Here is a 19,420-nt window from a genome sequence, read left to right as displayed (position 1 = left end):
GGCTTAATCTACCCTTTGGAAGGTTTCCCTTCCGACATCTCTGGCCTGGCACCTCTCCCAGCCCCAGTCGACAAAGCGGCAAAGCGCTGCCGCCTTGCTGTGGCTTTTTCAGCAAAGGCTTTGTATGGTCGAGGGAGCGGCTTTGATCTCGGTGGAGCTGGGAAGGGCCAGGGATGGAGGAAGGAGGCAGAGCGATGAGAAGGCAGGAAGGCCTGCACACACTTGCTCAGGACCTTCCACCCAGCACCTGCAAGCTCTGTACAATCCCCAGGACTCGACAGATGTGACTTAGACATGCACAGCTCAACTTTAATCCTAACCCTCGGGCAGAAATAGTTGTCAGTTTTAACAGCATATCGTGGAATCTGGCATTTAGAAGGAGGTCTCTGAATGCAGCTTTTTATCTTTTGGAATCCAGGGTGTCTGTAAATGTACCTTTTCATCCAGTTATGGGGCACTTCAATATTTTGTAATCATATTAACAAAGACACTCTCTACTGCTCCCTGGGTTCCCCAGCCTCACAGATTATTCTAAAATTTTGCTCTATAATATGTCTTGGAAGATGACAGACTTTTGTGACAAGTGATGACCTGGATGCTCAAAAACAAGAAGGTATTTGACAGAAGTCACAGCAAGTTTGCAGAGAAAACCACATCATGAACGAGCCAATGACTTCCAAGCCTCAAGAAACAATTTGACTGACTCTGGGTCCGAGATGACCACGGTGGGTCCCTCTGGCCTCAGAGCCCTGCAGCAGGTCCTCCAGCCCCCTCTCCCCGGCCCCAGCCCCGAGAGCCCTCCTACGCTCGCCTAGTGGGCCCCTCTGTAGCCTTTCTGGAGGCAGGGAGTGTTCACTTGGTGGACCACCTCTCCGGCTTAGCTTCCCCCCACCAGAGCAGTCCTGCAACCTGCCTCAAGCTCCACCCTCTGACGCCAGCTCTCCACATGTCCAGGCCTCCCCAGAACCATTCAGCAACCCCCCACCTTCACTCCATCCCAACACTTGTAAGACTGGTTCTCTCAGGAACTGCTGGCTACATGAACAGGATTAGGTGAGAGGCTGTCACCACTGACTGGTCATTTTCTGCAATCCTCCAGGGGGCCAAGGGCCCCTCCTGGACTCTTTTTTTTTTTTTTTTTTTTTTTAATCTTTTTAGGGCTGACCAGGCATTATGGAGGTTCCCAGGCTAGGGCTTGAATCGGAGCTACAGCTGCTGGCCTACATCACAACCACAGCAACAGCAGATCCAAGCCGCTTCTGCGACCTACACCGTAGCTCGCGGCAATGCCAGATCCTTAACCCACTGAGCGAGGCCAGAGATCGAACCCCCAACCTCATGGTTCTGGGTTCGTTTCCACTGCGCCACAACAGGAATGCCCTTCCTGGACTCTTACACTCCCACCCTAGAGATGTCATCACTCTCTCCTTGAAGCTGAACACCAATAAGATTCCCAAGTGCTTCTCTCCCATAGAAGGAACTCAGGCTCTAATGCAAGCTGAGGGGATGCTGGCTTACTCCTTCCTATTGGACTGTCCTCAGCATCATCAGAACATCTTCATGAATACCCCGTCTCTTCTTTTGTGCTCTTATGGACTCTCATAACACTTGTAAGTCATCGTGTATTTTAGTGGGCCATTGCTTCAATTACCATTACCTTTAACAGATATCGAACTGTGGTTTACACACACCCAAAATGGCTGCAGTAGTTCCAGCCATCCCATCCACATTCAAGCAATAGGAAGAAGGGCTGGGAAAAAAGGGGGTATTTCCCTGGAAGCCCTACCCAACCACTTCCAATTACATCTCACTGTCCACTTTTATTTGCAAGGAAGACTGGACAGCAATAGTTTAGCTAGGCACATTTCTATTCCTAATGAAATCAATCTGGGTTCTGTATTAAGCACGATGATAAGAATGGATATTGGGTAAGCAATGAGCAATCTCTGTCCTACCATTTGTACACCTTATCTTTCTTGTCACTCTTGGGCTGGATGTGTTTTGGAAGTCAGAATTCCTTGGATTTTACTAAGGGGATATGGAGCTTATGCTGCATATTATAGTAATACCTCCACTAGGGTCTGGCACAGCCCTATGAAGCCCACACATTAACTTTTCCATAGTGAAATGCTTGAACAGTCACATTAAGTGCGATAAATAAAACTATAAATGGCCTCACCTCAGCTCCGGTCAGATTTCACCACTTAACCAGTTTTTATTGCCAAATTTAGGGGGAAATTCGATTTTTAGAACTTCTGGGATTTTGCAGTTATGAATTGTGGTCCTGTATCCTCGTTTTACTTAGGAAGAGAGCAAGGCTTTTCTTCCTTGAAGAAGATAAGTAACGCATTTGAGGCCACAGAGCTGTAAGTGCTGGAGCCAAAACTGGAGCATGCGCATAGGGAAAAGAGGCCTGTGGGAAGCCAAGTGTTTATGAAGATGCCCAGAGCCACCCTGAAACAGCACAGGAGGGCCTGCTTAGGTCAAGGCCTGATTCAGGGAGGTTACGTTTAAAGCCAAGTTTTCTAAATACATTTTAAATGCACTATGGATGGAGTTCCCGTCATGGTGCAGTGGAAACGAATCCAACTAGGAACCATGCATGAGGTTCAATCCCTGGCCTTGGTTGGTGGGTTAAAGATCCGGCAGTGCGTGAGCTGTGGTGTAGGTTGCAGTTGCAGCTTGAATCCAGCGTTGCTGTGGCTGTGGCGAAGGCCAGCGGCTGTAGCTCTGATTCAAGCCCTAGCCTGGGAACCTCCATATGCTGCAGGTGCAGCCCTAAAAAGACAAAAAGACAAAAATAAATAAATTCACTATGGATGAACTTAATTTGTAAAAAAAAACCAAACATGTTATATATATGTTATATACTCCCAACAGTCCACATGACTAGACTCCTAATTTTTTTCTTACATAATCCAAAGAGCCTACTCTTTATTATTATTGATATAAAATAATACATTTTTATATTACATTACATGGTAAAGGTGAGAAGTCAAACTGGTCTCCCATCACTTCTCATGAACAATTAATTGCAATGGAGTTTCCTTTGTGGCTCAGCAGCCCAAGAACCCAACATGTGTCCATGAGGACACAGATTATATCCCTGGACTCGCCCAGTGGGTTAAGGATCTGGTGTTGTCACAAGCCATGGCATAAGTTGCGGATGCCTCTCGGATCTGGCATCGCTGTGGTTGTGGTGTAGGCCTGCCCCTGCAGCTCCAGTTCGACCCTGAGCCTGGGAACTTCCATATGCGACAGGTGTGACTCTAAAAAGGAAAAATAATTTTTTTTAAATTTAAAAAAAGAAGCAATTGCAGTGACTTTCTCATGTATCTTTGAGGGATGCTACCACTAGCTGACTCATACTCCCAATTTTTTTTTTTTTTTTTTTTTTTTTGCTTTTTTAGGGCCATACCTGCAACATATGGAGGTTCCCAGGCTAGGGGTCCAATCAGAGCTGTAGCTGCTCTCCTACACCACAGCCACAGCAACACGGGATCCGAGCTGCATCTGTGACCTACACCACAGCTCATGGCAACTCTGGATCCTTAACCCTCTGAGCCACAAGGGAACTCCTAAAAATAAAATTTTTAATATAAAAAAATGAAAAACAGGGAGTTCCCATCATGGCTCAGTGGTTAATGAATCAACTAGGAACCACGAGGTTGAAGGTTCGATTCCTGGCCTTGCTCAGTGCGTTAAGGACCCAGTGTTGCCTGGAGCTGTGGTGTAGGTCGAAGATGTGGCTTGGATCCCGAGTTGCTGTGGCTGTGGTATAGGCCGGCAGCTATAGCTCCGATTAGACCCCTAGCCTGGGAATCTCCATATGCTGCCGGTGCGGCCCTAGAAAAGACAAAAAAATAAAATAAAAAGTAAAAAACAGGAGTTCCTTTGTGGCGCAGCAGGTTAGGGATGATTTCGTCACTGCAGCAGCTCAGGTCCCTGCTGTGGCCCAGGTTCAATCCCTAGCCTGGGAACATCCATGTGCTGTAGGCCTGGCCAAGGCAAAAAAGAAAGTAAAAAACAAAGTCCACATTCCCCAGACCTACCTTTTTTTTTTTTTTTTTTTTTTTTTTTTGGCTGCCCCCGAGGCATGCGGAAATTCCCAGGCCAGGGATGGAATCCACGGCGCCACAAGGAAATGTCCCAGCCAGACGCGACTTTCATCAGAGCCACTCCAGATGGCGCTGAATCTACCAGCTCAGCTGGGACTCCAGCCCCCTTCACCTCAGCCCAGTTTAGGCCAGCGTCCTGGGTTTGGGCAGCTGCTGCTCTGAGCCCAGGGACAGGGCTCTGCATGGATCCTAATCAATTTCTTTCACAGCCCCTTAGAATGCAGTAAAGTCTGGTGCTCTGTTTCTCAGAGGTGCCCAGTCCGCTCCTGCCCAGGACCTCCCCTCTCCCCACTGTGGTGCCTCTCTGCCCAGACGTCATTTCCTCAGAGACACTTGCTCTGACTACTCAGCCTACAGGGGCTCTGACCTATTATTTCACTTTACTTTTTGATAGCACTTCTGTGAAATCATCTTTTTTAATTTACTTACTTCTTCTCCACTAGGATGTAAGCTCTAGGAGAGTGAGATCTTGTCTGGTATCTTACCCACTTGCTGGCGTGTGGAAGGACCTCCATCAAGATCTACTGAATGAACGGAAGGACAGATGAATGGATGAATGAATGGATGAATGGATGAATGGAGTCCGTCAGCGCTGATGTGGGCTTTAGACAGTTTTCCAAGCCCAACTCACCACTTGGGCATTTCATGTAAGCTCTCTCAATCTGCTTCTTCATCTGTCACCTGGGGGCTGAAATAACCCCCACTTCTCTGGGACTATGACCACTAACTAAAAGGTAAAAATCCCATGACAAAGTGAACAGTGCCCTGCATATAAATCTAGTTGCAATCATTTTTATGACCTCTCTGTGCAGACTGGTGTCATCTTTGATCACCCTGTCTACATCCAAGTTGTGGACAAAACCCTTGAAGAGCACTTGCCAAGGCCCTGGACAGCACTGCCACTAGAGATGACAGCAGAAGGCTCAAGTCTGACCAACACGCTTCCCCATCCTGTCCACAAAGGGTGTCCAGGGTCTTGCTTTTGATTTCCAGTGTTGCCCTGATCTGTCAGCCTAGTCAAGAAAGGAAATGCAGGCGTTCCCATCGTGGTGCAGTGGTTAACGAATCCAACTAGGAACCATTAGGTTGCGGGATCAATCCCTGGCCTTGCTCAGTGGGTTAAGGATCTGGCATTGCTGTGAGCTGTGGTGTAGGTTGCAGACGTGGCTCGGATCCCATGTTTCTGTGGCTGTGGCATAGGCTGGCAGCTACAGCTCTAATTAGACCGTAGCCTGGGAATGTCCATATGCCGTGGGAGTGGCCCTAGAAAAGGCAAAAAGACCCCCCCCCCAAAAAAAAAGAAAAGAAAAAAAGAAAGGAAATGCAAGCAGCTGGCTCCATTCTTTGTGACCCTTCTTTTCCTTTTGAGCCTCACAGACCATTTGTTGGCTGACTTCACCCAGGGCTGATGTCAAGTTCACCTTTTGCCCTGGGCAGGGTCCTGTTGCCTGGCAACAGAACACCTACCTGTCCTTGCCCAATCCCCTGGGCTACCCAGGGCCCTGGCCTCTGGCTGTGCCAAAGCAGAAAGGCCAGCTCTGAGGATAGCTTGTTGCTCTGGTCAGGGGAAGCTAAAGGGGTGCAATGATGGAAAGAGAGAAGAAAGATTGCCCTGAGGGGCAGAGGTTGTGCTCGGGATCCCTCAGGCAACAGCCATTTCTGATTCCCCAAACCACTGGGCAGAAAGTGCCTGAGATGCTCAGGATTTGGAATCTGTTCTTGAAAGACAATTCCTCTGTATGCATCCCTGAGCAGAAGGCAAGTGCTCCTTGAATGGGCACGTTTCCCAGCTGTCATCTTAGGGAAGCCTCCTGAATGAGGAGACTCTGTTGCCTGCAGCCACTTGGGAAAAAGACCAGAGGTGCTGGACTAGGTTTGGGAGGTGAGGCTCGGGCAGAGCTTTGTGTACTCTGGGCAGGGTACCCAAGCAGATGGGGAAAGTGAGTGAGCCAGGGGCAGAAATATGGAAGGGCTCTCTTCTCCCTATGAACTTGGCCTGGCTCACTCCCATTATCCTTTTCTTTAAAATTTTTTTTTTCCTTTTTATGGCTGTACCTGTAGCATGTGGACATTTCCAGGCTAGGGGCAGAATCGGAGCTACTGGTCTACAAAGGATCCAAGCCACATCTGCGACCTACACTGCAGCTCATGGCAATGCCAGATCCTTAACCCACTGACCAAGGCCAGGGATGGAACCCGCATCCTCGTGGACTTAAATGCTGAGCCACAATGGAAACTCCCCATTTATCCTTTCTGTCTCCAGGTCATTTCCTCAGGGAAGCCCTCCCCTCCCTCAGACGAGGGTGCAGTCCCCTGTTGTTGCAGGTCAGAGTCCACACTCTGTATTCACAGCCCTCATCCATTGTTGCAACGTGAACCTGCCTCTCCCTGCACCCCAGCCACAAAGACCGTAAGCTCTGTGAGGGCCGTGGCCAGGTCTGTCTGGTCACTGCCAGTCCCTGCACACGGATGGCACTCAAGAGCAGGAAGTGTCAGATGAGGGACTAAAGGAATGGAGGAAGGGATGAAGAGAACCAGATGGCACTGCACAGAGGTCCTGCTGCCCGGCTCACTGGCCTCGGGCCCGCCTGGCCTCTCTGGTCAGATACAGAGGGTTGGGTATGCAGGCAGGCTAACATCCTGCTTCCTATGCCCAGGCAGGGGAAGCCGATGTTTCCCAAAGATTCTTGCTGTCATTGTTCCACCTGCTTAATGAAGAACAGCCATTCTTTCCCAAGGGTGAAGTCATTTCCTTGGAATCAACATAAAACCCACAAGAAGGAAACTAGTGTTGATTACACACCTACTATGCACCAGGTCTCTCATTTGATTCTCTGCACAGCAACTAATTTCTGTTTTTATAGATAATTTCAGAGATGTTCAATAATTTGTCATGTTTATTACAAAAAAAAAAAAAGAGGAATTCCCGTCGAGGCTCAGTGGTTAATGAATCCAACTAGGAACCATGAGGTTGTAGGTTCGATCCCTGGCCTTGATCAGTGGGTTAAGGATCCGGTGTTGCCGTGAGCTGTGGTGTAGGTCACAGACTCGTCTTGGATCTGGCATTGCTGTGGCTGTGACATAGGCCGGTGGCAACAGCTCCGATTCGACCCCTAGCCTGGGAACCTCCATATGCTGTGGGTGTGGCCCTAGAAAATTCAAGAAGACCAAAAAAAAAAAGCAAAAAAAAGCAAAAAAAAAAGAGCTAAAATCCGGACAGGTGTGTGTGTGGTCCTGGAGCCCATACCAAGCCTTGGTGGAAGATGATGTCGTGGAAGCCTTAGTCCTAAGTGCTGCTGGGAGTGGCCCTGGCTGGCAATGATGGGGACAGCCTCCCCAAAAAGGAGGAAAGAGGGGGAAGAGTATAGAGAAGTGAGAGCAAGTTTGTTTGTTTTTTTTTTTTGTCTTTTTGCCTTTTCTAGGGCCACACCTACGGCACATGGAGGTTCCCAGGCTAGGGGTTGAATCAGAGCTGTAGCCACCGGCCTATACCAGAACCACAGCAACCCAGGATCCGAGCCACATCTGTGACCTACACCACAGCTCACGGCAACACCAGATCCTTAACCCACTGAGCAAGGCCAGGGATAGAACCCGCAACCTCATGGTTCCTAGTCGGATTCATTAACCACTGCGCCACGTTGGAAACTCCTAGAGCAAGTATGTATTAAGTGTCCATTTATTCTTCAAACCTTTATTGTACATCTATGTCCGATGGGTTTAGGGACTAAATGTCATAAATATAGGTCCTCTGCTCATAGAGGTCATTACCTAGTGGGAAAATCAAGTGAGAAAAACAGACATTACAGCTGAGCAAAATTAATGTTATTAGATCACTCATTCAATTTTTTTTTTTATTTTTGAAGCTCTCTATAGTAAAATGTTTAAAACATACATACATATTGCAGCTCCCTTCAAAAGCAGGGCTCACGATATCGTGAAAGCACAGTAGGAGGTGTCCAACCCAGATGGAAGGGCCAATTAGGGAAGGTGTCACCAAGCAGGGGACATCTGAGCTGAGTTTTGCTAGACAAGAAGGAATTTGTGAGGCAAAGGGGCCTGAAACAAGTACTGCGGACAAAGGGCACATGTAGAGAGATGCAGAAACAGCATGGGCTGCTTAGAGAAATACAGGTTCAATTCCTATGGCTAAAATGAGGAAGACATTGCCTTTAAGTTCCCTTGTAGAACTGTCCCTCAGGGGCCTTCGACGTGCCTCTGGGGTTTAGGGATTGGTTTGGTGGTTGCCGGCCTGGTTTCTCACTTTGAGGAGCAGATGCGCAGAGGAGGAGCGCCACCTGGAGGCCAGAATGTGGATGAGCATTGAGTTCCAACCTCCAAATCGGCCTTCGGTCAACACAGTCCTGCATGCCCTTCAGCTCTGTCAAAGAGCTGGGCCTCAGGGAAACCCTCTGATCTCCAGGAACAAAAGGCAACATTTCCAAATGAAGTAGAGGAACTGAAATCCACCTAAGAGACATTTTTATAGGCATAAAGGAAATTAGCCAAAAGGAAGCTTGCATTTCATTTCATCCAAATGTAGTAACAACATGGAGTTCTCTTGGGGTACAGCAGGTTAAAGATCTGGCAGTGTTACTGCAGCGGCTTGGGCTGCTGCTGGGTGTGGGTTCAGAACTTTCGTGTGCTGTGGGCACAGCCAAAAAAAAATTTAGTAACAATAATAATGATATTCTACTTGAGTGCTTATCAGGTGCCAGCTACCCGGGCCCACTGTGCTCTGTGCTAAACATATTTCACTTTATTTAATTCTCAGGACAACCCTATAAGGAAGATACTACTTTACCTGATTTATAGTGAACAAATGGCAGTTCAGAGAGGTTGACTAACTCTCCCAGGATCACATAACCAGGACACAGACAAGCTGGGATTGGAACCCAAGTTTGTGAACTCAGAAGCTCATGCTCTCAACCACTGGGCTAGACACGGGATGGATATGGCCATTAATCGGGTCCAAAGAGGAACTTAGCATCTTTGCCCACAACTTCTTCTTCCTCCTCCACTCCCTGTCCCAGCAAATGGCACTACCCTCCCTCAACCCAGCTGCCTAAGCCAGCATCCTAATCCTAACTGTCCTGACCCCATACCTACTCACTCAACCGATTTATGATTCTCTCTCATAACTATCTTTTTTCTTTTTTTTCCCCCTTCTTTTTATGGCAGAACCTGCAACATATGGAAGCTCCTGGGCCAAGGGTTGAATAGAAGCTGCAGCTGCAGGCCTGTGCCACAGCCATGGCAATGCTGGATCTGAGCTGCATCTACCACCTATGCCAGAGCATACAAACATCTGAGACATTATGGAGGGAATAATGCACCATGCTTAGTGTCAGAATTTCCATTTAAAAAAAAGGAGTGTGTGTGTGTTTGTGTGTGTTGCCAGGTAGTGGTGGGGGGTGGGGAAGGCCTGTGCGGAACAGGTGCTATACCTTCAGAGTAGCCCTTTTGAAAATGAGGGGCCTGAAGCCCTAAGTAGGCAGGTGGCTTCATGCCAGAGACAGACGACCCAGCAAAAGAGTGGAAACAAGTCTGGCTCCTAAGCAACAGCCCACTCTTCTGAGCAGATCCATACGCGTTTTACACTGAGAATGCCCACGGCCGTACTCAGGACTCAGGCCACCTCTCCAGGGTCGTACAAAATGGAACAAAGTGTGGCCCTTCTAGGAGTGAGAGAAAACCCCACTAGATTAGTTGTAAGACCCCCCTCTAGATTTCCTTGCTGACACACCTCCACAGTGTAGTGCAGATTCATCTCTCCTGTCCCGCAGAGCAGTTCTCAAACATGACCATCACCTGCTTAAGACACTTAACTCAAAAGATTCATCCAAGGAGTTCCCATCGCGGCGCAGTGGTTAACGACTCCGACTAGGAACCATCTGGTTTCAGGTTCGATCCATGGCCTTGCTCAGTGGGTTAAGGACCCGGCATTGCCGTGAGCTGTGCTGTAGGTTGCAGGCTTGGATCCCGTGTTGCTGTAGCCCTGGTGTAGGCCAGTGGCTACAGCTCCGATTCGACCCCTAGTCTGGGAACCTCCATATGTTGCGGGAAGCGGCCCTAGAAAAGGCAAAAAGACAAAAAAAAAAAAAAAAAAAAAAAAAAAAAAAGATTCATCCAAGTGGCCTAATGGTCCAAGTATTTCCATAAGGCCGATTTCATGGCACTAGAGCAGGCAAATAGTACAAATAAGACCCCATTCCCCAATGCATTCGATGACACATTCAGCAGGGGGTTCAGTAGGTATCACACCCTAAGCAGTTGCAAGCAGCCACCAACACAGACTTGTCTGCCCACAGCTTCTAGGTCCCTGCCACCTACACACCAAGCTATGTAAGCAAGCTGGTGGGCTTTGGTGATTATTTAGCTACAGGTCATTTTTTTTTCCTTCTTATTTTCTAATTTCCCACTCAAATGAACATATGTGATTTCAATAAAATAAGAAGTAAAACACTTTATGTTGGACAGGCACTACCTTTACCTGCTGGTCTGTGTCATACATTTCTTCTTAAGGCTTTAGTCTCAAGAACTGGGAATGGTTACACTTTATATGGCTATTGCTCTGGGTATAACCAGGAGACGGAAACCACCCAGTAATTGAAACAGAAGAAGCTTAACATAAAGAGGTATTAGGCTATGAAAACAGAGTAAATGTAAAGATATACAGAGAATGCTCAAAGGTTCCCTAAGGCTGGAATTCCCGCTGTGGTAAGTGGGGGTTAAGAATCCAACTGCAGGAGTTCCTGTCATGGCACAGCAGAAATGAATTTGACTAGGACCCATGAGGATGTGGGTTTGATCTGTGGTCTTGCTCAGTGGGTTAGGAATCCGGGGTTGCCGTGAGCTGCGGTGTAGGTCACACAGGTGGCTCGGATCTGCTGTTGCTGTGGCTGTGGTGTAGGCCGGCAGCTGTAGCTCCGCTTAGACCCTCTAGCCTGGGAACCTCTATATGCCTCGAATGTAGCCCTAAAAAGACAAAATACAAAAAAAAAAAAGCATCCAACTGCAGCAGCTCTGGTTGCCAAGGAGAGACAGGTTCAATCCCCAGCCCAGTGCAGTGGGTTAAAGGATCTGGGCATAGACACAGCTGTGGCTCAGATTCAATCCCTGACCTGGGGACTTCCGCACGCTGTGGGTGCATATGGAAGTGCATATGCCATTAAGAAAAAAAAAAAAAAAAATAGGTTCCCTAAGGCTGAGGGAAGAGAACTCAAAGAAAGACAGCTTGGGAGGGGGAGCCTCTTCCTCAAGGTTGGGGTTCAGACCTCATTAGAGAGGGTGTGCTTGCAGTCCCCTGGGTGCCAGAGAATTCTGGGGCAAGGGGCCACTTGGCAATTGCTGGGGGAACAGAAAACAATCTTCAAGGGTACAGGTGCAGAGGTGAGAGCTCATGGTGTCCACCTCAGGAAGGCACGGGAAAGCAGTCACCAGCCTTGGGCCGGGGCGCCAAGTCACCAAGGGATTGCTCTGAGCATGCAGCTGGAGTGGGGGACCACAGCACACTCCCAGCACCTGCACGATGCACTATGGAACAGGAGAAAGAAAAAGCCAAAAGCACAGCACGCAGGGATCAGAAAGAGCCGCCCCCTTCCTCCTGCAACATCCCTGCAGGTCCCTCTACTGGCCAACCATAGCCGTGTGCTCATGGTCACGTAGAAAATTCTTACAGACCACTATCCCAGAGCAAGCCGTGACGGGCGAATTGAGAGGTGCAAGGCTGTACATTGATAACTGGCACAAGCTGTTATCAGCCATTAAAATAGGTCTTGTCAAGCTTTTTCTGTAAAGAAGAGCCTGATGGTAAATATTTTAAGCTTTCTGAGTCATACAGTCTCTGTCAAACTGTTCAATTTTGCCACTGTTGCATAAAAAGCGGTGCAGACAATAAGTCAGCAAATAAACTTGATTTACAAAAACAGCCAGTGGATTAGACCTATAGATCATAATTTAGCAACTCCTGACTTAGAACTTGAGAGTGAATCATCTCTGTTCTGCGAATGGGATTACACTGAGAAGGGGGAGGAGCACAAGTGCGCAGAGCTGAGGTGGGCGGTGGAGGCTGAGAAGAAGAAACTTAAATGGAGATCGTTGCCTATGTTGTAATTTTCTGTCCAGATTGATAAGTGTTATGGACTTAGTGTCCCCCCCCCCAAAAAAATCCATATTTTGAAACCCTAACTCCCAAGGCAATGATGTTTGGAGATGGGGCCTTTGGGACCCAGGGATCAAACCTGTGTCCTCATGGATGCTAGTCAGATTCATTTCCGTGGCACCACAACAGGAACTCCCAAGAATCACTTTTTAATCAAGGGTGAAATGTTTATTGGGCTTTCCCTGAAAATCCTGCTCCCAATACAGAAGTGTCCTTATTGATTCTGATCATACCTCTAAGATGAGCTTTATCAAAATAAGTAGAAATTACTGTATCACTGTTTACTGAAACGCATTGGTCAAGGTACTCTGAATACAGCCTTTCCAATTCTGACAACAATTCTGAAAGGTAGCTATTATGGTCTCTATTAAATGACAAAGACGACATTTACATAGCAGACATTACCAATCTTAGAGGCAGACCACCAATGGGATCCTGCGTAAAGAAGGGAACATCGAGGTTGAGAGGTGTGGAGCGGTTGACTTGCCCCATCTCGCTTATCTCCTTATGAATCCACATCTCTCCAGACGTTCGGCTTGGTGTGGAAATACAATACATGGGACCCACTTCAGGATCAGACAGAGCCAGGTCCAAAGTCCAGCCCCAGCTCCTACTAGCCATCCGACCAATTGCTCCTTTTCTCTACTGAGAGCAATTCATGGCATTTCTGCATATCTTGTAAAGGCTTTTATTCTGGACTACTTTTTTTTTTTTTTTGCCATTTCTAGGGCCACTCCTGCGGCATATGGAGGTTCCCAGGTTAGGGGTCCAATCAGAAGGACAGCTGCTGGCCTACACCACAGCCACAGCCATGTGAGATGTGAGCCATACCAACACAGGATCCGAGCTGCGTCTTTGAACTACACCACAGCTCACATCAACACTGGATCCTTAACCCACTGAGTGAGGCCAGGGATTGAACTGGCAACCTCATGGTTCCTAGTCAGATTCATTTCTGCTGCACCACGACATCCTTAATCTACTGAGTGAAGCCAGGGGTCAAACCCGCAACCTCGCAACCTCGACGTTCCTAGTCAGATTCGTTTCCACTGCACCATGACGGGAACTCCCCTTTGGGCCTTCTAAAGCCCTTACCCCATTGTTGCCAGAGCTACATTCCTAAAGTATAAACCAAATCCTATCATTTCCCTGCTTATTTAAGCCTTTCACTTGCTCCTCAGTGCCTTTCTGACAATGTCAAGGTTATTAACAATAGAGTCACCATGCTCTCTAATGTCACCTCCCACCCACCCCTCTCTCAAGTTCTCCTTCCATCTGTCTGCTGTGGCCACTACCACTCAAAATGGAAAAGAGGTGGGGAGGAGGTGTTGCAAAATAGCATCCATTAGCTGGCACTGGTTGGCTTTAATTTGTGTTATCTGGAACCAGGAAGTCCTAAAATGTTGCATTAAACACTAGGTAATCTTCTGTCTGCCTCAAACCTATGTGAATGTCCTTGTTTTTTCTTTTTAAAAAAATAAAGCCATGGTTTGGATCAGGAGCCATATTTCTATCCAATTATTCGCTATCAAGTTTGTTTACTTCTCAGTGCCCCCTTGAGAAACAAGCTGCTCTATTCCTTCACAAGGTGCTGGAAAAATAGGATGTCTTGCTGAAAGAGAGAAAAATACATAATTTTTTTCTAACTTCCCTTCTTCGCCCTCTAAGCAAACAAATCAACATCCTCGAGCGTCCACCAGGAGGCGCCAGGGGAGCCGAAAGACCTGCGGTACCTTCATGATTGGAGAGGCGGTGATGGATGCAGCAGCGATGGAACCCGGCTGGCTTCCTTTTTTAAGAATCAATGTGAAGGAAGGGAGCAGAGCTGTGTTATTTTAGGGAGACCTTGTCGCACCCCCCCCCCACTTGCCCCACGTGTAGGTAGCGTCTGGGGTGTGCGCGAGCCCCATGGAGAGACAGTGGCGGTGGCGGCGGTGGCAGCTGGGGTTCCTATTGCGGCTGCTGCCGGCCGTAATCCGACCCCGCCGGCGCAGGGACTGAAGAGGCTGAAGAGGCGCAAGGGAAAGTGGCGAGCTGCAAACAAAAGCCCACGGCGCGGGGCCCAGCCCGGGACGTGCGGTAAGCAAACTGGCCCGGGGACCCAGGAGCCGCCAGGCTCGCTGAGATCCAGGAGCCCACTGCGCTGAGATGCGGAGGGAAGAGGGGATTCGGAGGGCATCTGGGGGCAGGTGTCCGAGCCTAGACTGGGGTGAATGACGCTTTCAGCACGGAATTAGGATCGGGTGCATCTGGGAGGACCCAGGCGCCTTCTCCATCCCCAGCAAACACCCGGTGGGGAGGACAGAGGAAGGCGGGCACAGCACCTAGCAAGCCCGGCCCAAGAGGCAGGAGCAAGAATTGATCACCCCTCCCGGAGAGGTCCTTGGGGATTGAGGCATTTCTCCCCGCCTTTCCACCATCCCTGGGCCCGCGCCTGAGTCTCCTTTGGCAAAGGGAAATCAACCATAAACTTCTTCCCTAGGCAAATGGGGTCCTCACAGCAGTGTACTTTGGGGATGAACAGACCTCTTCCCTTTTTGTTCCTGCAAAGCTGCATCCCCGGTCGCCCGCCTAAACTGCAAACAAATACGCTAATCCTCCCGGGGAATCCTCCAAAGCCTCCCTGCTACTGCCTGCACCTCGATCTTTTCATTGTAACTTGCAACAGGAAGGAGATGGCATCCAGTGGGCTAGACGACCCGGGGAGCCTGGCCACAGGCCTCCGCCCCGCACTCCGGGGCTGAAAGACTGAGGCTGCTCTCTGTGCACCAGTATCGTCCCTCCCGCTAGGGTTTTCAGGGCATCGGTATTACCGATTTACATTCCACCGGGCCTCTGAGCCTAATCCCAAAGCGGATTAAATGGATGGGGGGGATGAATGTGAATGGGTAGGGGGAAATTGCTCTCAAACATATTCTTCGATGAACCTCCCGTGTCATCCCCAGAGACTCCACAGAAGGACGGGGTTCAGCCATGGTGGATCCCGTGCCTGAAGAGGAGAAGGCGGAAGCCGAGCCTGGAGGCCCAGGAGGGGATGAAGCCGCCGCGTCCGTGCCCCCCGACTCCCAGGGCGCCCAGCAGCCCGCGGCCTCCTCGACCACGGCCTCCGCGGCGGTGCCCCGAAAAGCTGAAGTTCCAGGCGCAGCAGAAGGTGGGCGGCGGGAGCAGTCCCCGCTGCTGCACCTCGATCTCTTCAACTTTGACTGTCCGGAGGCCGAGGGCAGCCGCTACGTGCTGACCAGCCCTCGCTCGCTAGAGGCCTGCGCCCGCTGCGCCGTTAAACCCGTGGAGCTGCTGCCACGGGCCCTGGCGGACCTGGTGCGCGAGGCCCCGGGCCGCTCTATGCGGGTGGCCACCGGCCTGTATGAGGCATACGAGGCGGAGCGGCGCGCCAAGCTGCAGCAGTGCCGGGCTGAGCGTGAGCGTATCGTGCGCGAGGAGAAGCGGCGCCTCTTCACGCCGTTGGGCCCCGCGACCACCGCGGCCCCGGCCCCCAGCGCGGGCAGCAGCAGCAGCTGCAGCAGCGCCAGCCTCCCGGCCTCGCCCGCACCGCGCGCCGCTCGCAAGGCCTCCTCCAGCCCGTCCCCGGCCCGGCCGCAACCTCCGCCCACAGGGTCGCGGGCAGGTAGAAAGAGCCACTCACTAGACTCCCTGTCTCGCCGCCGGGAGGGCGCCCTCAGCTCGGAGTCCGGCGCGTCATCATCGTCCTATAGCGGGGAGAGCCTGCGGGAGCTGCACTGGCCGCCGCGGGCCTCGGCCCGGAACAGCTGCCCCGCGGGGTCGGCGTCCTCTGCTCCCAACCCGCTGGGCCGCCCGTCCGCCTTGGCCTTGGTTCCACTCACTGGCCGAAGCTTCAGCCTCGGCGACCTGAGCCACTCGCCGCAGACAGCACAGCACGTGGAGCGCATCGTGCGCCAAGTGCGTGCGGAGCGGGGTCTGCGCGGGGTGCCGGAGCGCGACCGGAAGATCGCGGCGCTGATGCTGGCGCGGCACCAGGAGGAGCGCCTGTTGCTGGAGCAGCGCGCCGCGGCCCACGGCCAGTGGGAGAGGCAGCGCGTCCGCGCGGAGCAGCGGCGGGAGCGCGAGGAGCGCGAGAAGCAGCGCGCCCTGGAGCAGGGCCGCCGGGCCTGGGCAGCGCAGGTGGAGGAACGGCGCGGCCGCCGGGGCCGCGAAGAGCGCGAGGAGGCAAGGCGGCGGCAGCGGCAGTGTGAGCGCAGCGAGGAGAGGCGGCGGGAACTGGCGGAACGCCAGGGGCTCCTACGGCGGGAGCGGGTGGAGCGCGCTGCCCAGGAGGACCGGCTGCGCAAGCTGCAACAGGAGCAGAACCTGAAGCAGAGGGAGGAGGGCCTGCAGGAAGGGCGCGAGCGGTCCGAGCAGGTCCGCAGGGAGCGCGCCCAGCGCGCAGCCCGCGCCAAACAGCGGCAGGAGGGCCAGCTTCAACGCGAGAAGCGGGAACTGAGCCGAGCCGAGCGCGCGCGCCACGAGGCGCTGCTGCAAGGCCGGGCCCGGCAAGAGCGCGAAGAGCGAGAGGGCCTGCGGAGCTCCCTGGAGGCCAGCTTGGGCCGTGCGCAGGAGAACTACGAGCAGCTGGTGGAGCAGCGCACCCGGGAGCTGCGTGAGCGGGCCCGTCGGGAGGAACTACAGGGCCGGCGGGCCAAGGAGGCAGCGGAGCGCAAAGAGCGGGAGCATCAGGCTCACCTGGAGGCGCTGGCCCGGGCGGGCGAGCGGCGGCTGCAGCATGCGACGCAGGCGGCTGAGGAGGCTGTGCAGCAGAAGGCAAGGCGTGTTGGCCAGAGCCGGCTGGAAAAGGAGCGGGCCCAGCGCGCCAACAAGGAGAAGGTGGAGAGGGACGAAGACTGCCGCCGGAGAGAGCTGATCCAAGCCATCGGGCGCAAGCTGGAACGCAGTGAGCAGCTGTCTCGCGAGAGGCGCAGCGCGCTGGAGAGCGCCCGCTCCACAGCTCGGGCCTCCTTCCACGTGCGCGAGAAGGTGCGCCAGGAGACCAACACGCGCTCTTTCGATCGCATGGTGCGAGAGGCCCAGCTGCATGCCAGCCTGGACCGTAAATGACCGCCACCTTGCGCTGGCCAGATTGCCACTCTCAGCCCCCGCAGGGCCCCTTTTGGCCACTTTGACCAGACCGTGGGAGTCCACAGTCGGGGCGCAGCACGGTGGCGTCAGCAGCCTTCCGATCAATGAGGCCATGAGAGGACCGACGTGCCAGACGTGTCAGACCGCCGCCTTTGTTTTAAAAAACTGTTTGGCAATGACACAGCACAATCTTTGACCACATCCACCCTTGGCAGCTCCCGCACCGACCCTTGCCAAGGCTCCCAGTATGTCTGTTGAGTTAGAAAAGAAAAGAGCTGGGAGAAAAGGGCTCGTGGAGACTGGAGTAGGGCTCCCAAGGAGCGAGTGCAGAGGTGATTGCCCCCTCGTGCAGCAATCACCCCAGGCACCTTTCGCATACTGGTGTCTAGGTGACTGTCCCACACTTGCAGTGGGGGAAGCATCTCCTTGGCTCGCCTCCATCTTTTCAAATGACAAGTTGAAGAAAGCTCGGAGGCCTCGCAGAAAAGCACAGCTCTTCCAAGGTATTAGGCCACATGCAAGTGACCCCAAAGCTATTGATTTTTGTATGCTAGACTTTTAGTCTGCCACTTGCGCAAATTCTGGTCTTAGTCCTGGTAGTTTTTCAGTAGGTTTTTCTAGTTAGACAATCATCTGCAAATAATGATCAATTTGAGTCCACCTTCCCGCCCCCACCCCCACCACTTACTCTCCCAAGTGATACAAGAAATCGTTGGGTTGGTGATGCTGTTTAGCTTTAGTGGAAGCCCCTAACCCCCTGGGGAAGCGGGTTCCTTAGGCAGCAGTGTTCCACACGATTGTGCTTTCTTGCAGGGTACTTTCAGGGGAGGCGGCAGCTGATGCCCACCTCCCAGAGTGAGGCCCCCTCCTCGCAGACAGCAGCCATGCCTTAAGAAGCAGTGCTACCTTATGTGCCTGCCCAGGCCAATTCTGCCTCAATCTCCAGCCCTGGATACATTCCCAAGAGTGGGCCCCGGAGAGCTTGATTCCCTCTGTGAAGGAATCTTTGCACCTGCTAGGAGGGAAATTACTTTCCTGGAGTAGCAAGAGAGCTGGAGTTGCCCTTTTGCTGTAAGGGTCGCGCTCACTATCATTGGCAGTTGGCAGCTGGCAGCATACCCTCTCCTCTCCTTCCCCACGTGAGGAAAAAGAGAACTTCCCCCTTTCATTCCTGGTTCCCTCTCACCTCCGACTGAAAGTCCTTAGTCAGGCTCTCCGTGCCTCACCTCCTCCATGGGCCAGATGGGGCCATCAGTACTCTCCTCCTGGTACCTCAAGGTCTCCCGGATCCAAAGCACCGCCTCAGTATTATTTGTTGGTCTTCTTTGTGCCTTTCTTGACCTGGAGTTGGGAGGCAGGAGGGCTGCTGTTGGCCTAGTTTGTTTCTGGGAATATGGATTTCTGGCATAGGAAGGGGGCAGTGCGTCATGGACAGATGGTCATTTAGCCTCTGAGGGAAGATACACGTGAGACCAGGCTACTCTCTGCTCCAAAAAGTCCTGCTCGGTTGTCTTCGGGCAACTTTCATCCTCAGAGTGCTTCCCTTCCATGAAGCCAAAACCAGCCCCAGCCATGTCCACCCCAGGTCTCTACCTTCATCAAGGAAGATAGGAAGTGAAACATTACTTTTTACATTAGGTCAGGATCAAGAAATAAAAGTGACCAAAAAAAAAAAAAAGAGGTAAGAATCAGGGTAGAGAAGCACTATGTTAGACCTATTTCATGTATATTCTGCTGGACAGAATTGTCTCTAAAATGTCTGTTACACACACACACACACACACACACACAAATTCTGTCAACATTCCCCCCCACCCCCCACCCCAAATCAAATGTCAACATGTACAGGAGTCTTGTGTTGAAGGAAGCAGGGCTTAGATGTTATACTTTAGATACTGTGAACCCAGAAAGGAGCTGTGACAGGCTTATTTCTTTTTTTTTCTTATCTTTTTTTTTTTTTTTTTTTTGCTTTTTAGGGCTGCACTCGCAGCATATGGAAGTTCCCAGGCTGAGAGTCAAATCAGAGCTACAGCTCCCAGCCTACACC

The 19,420-nt window shown here is 51.5% G+C and overlaps 1 protein-coding gene across 1 annotated transcript; it reads left to right on the top strand.

Moving 5' to 3' along the window:
* CCDC177 (coiled-coil domain containing 177) lies at nt 13,608–19,067 on the top strand. Its single transcript, XM_005666330.3, has 2 exons — nt 13,608–14,361; nt 15,228–19,067. Exon 2 carries the CDS (start codon nt 15,256–15,258, stop codon nt 17,350–17,352), a length of 2,097 nt encoding a protein of 698 aa, XP_005666387.1. The 5' UTR covers nt 13,608–14,361; nt 15,228–15,255; the 3' UTR covers nt 17,353–19,067.

This window comes from Sus scrofa, chromosome 7, assembly GCF_000003025.6.
Source record: "Sus scrofa isolate TJ Tabasco breed Duroc chromosome 7, Sscrofa11.1, whole genome shotgun sequence".
Taxonomy (NCBI): Eukaryota; Metazoa; Chordata; class Mammalia; order Artiodactyla; family Suidae; genus Sus; species Sus scrofa.
Note: the sequence above shows the minus strand (reverse complement) of the source record. Positions and strands in the feature narration are given on the sequence as shown.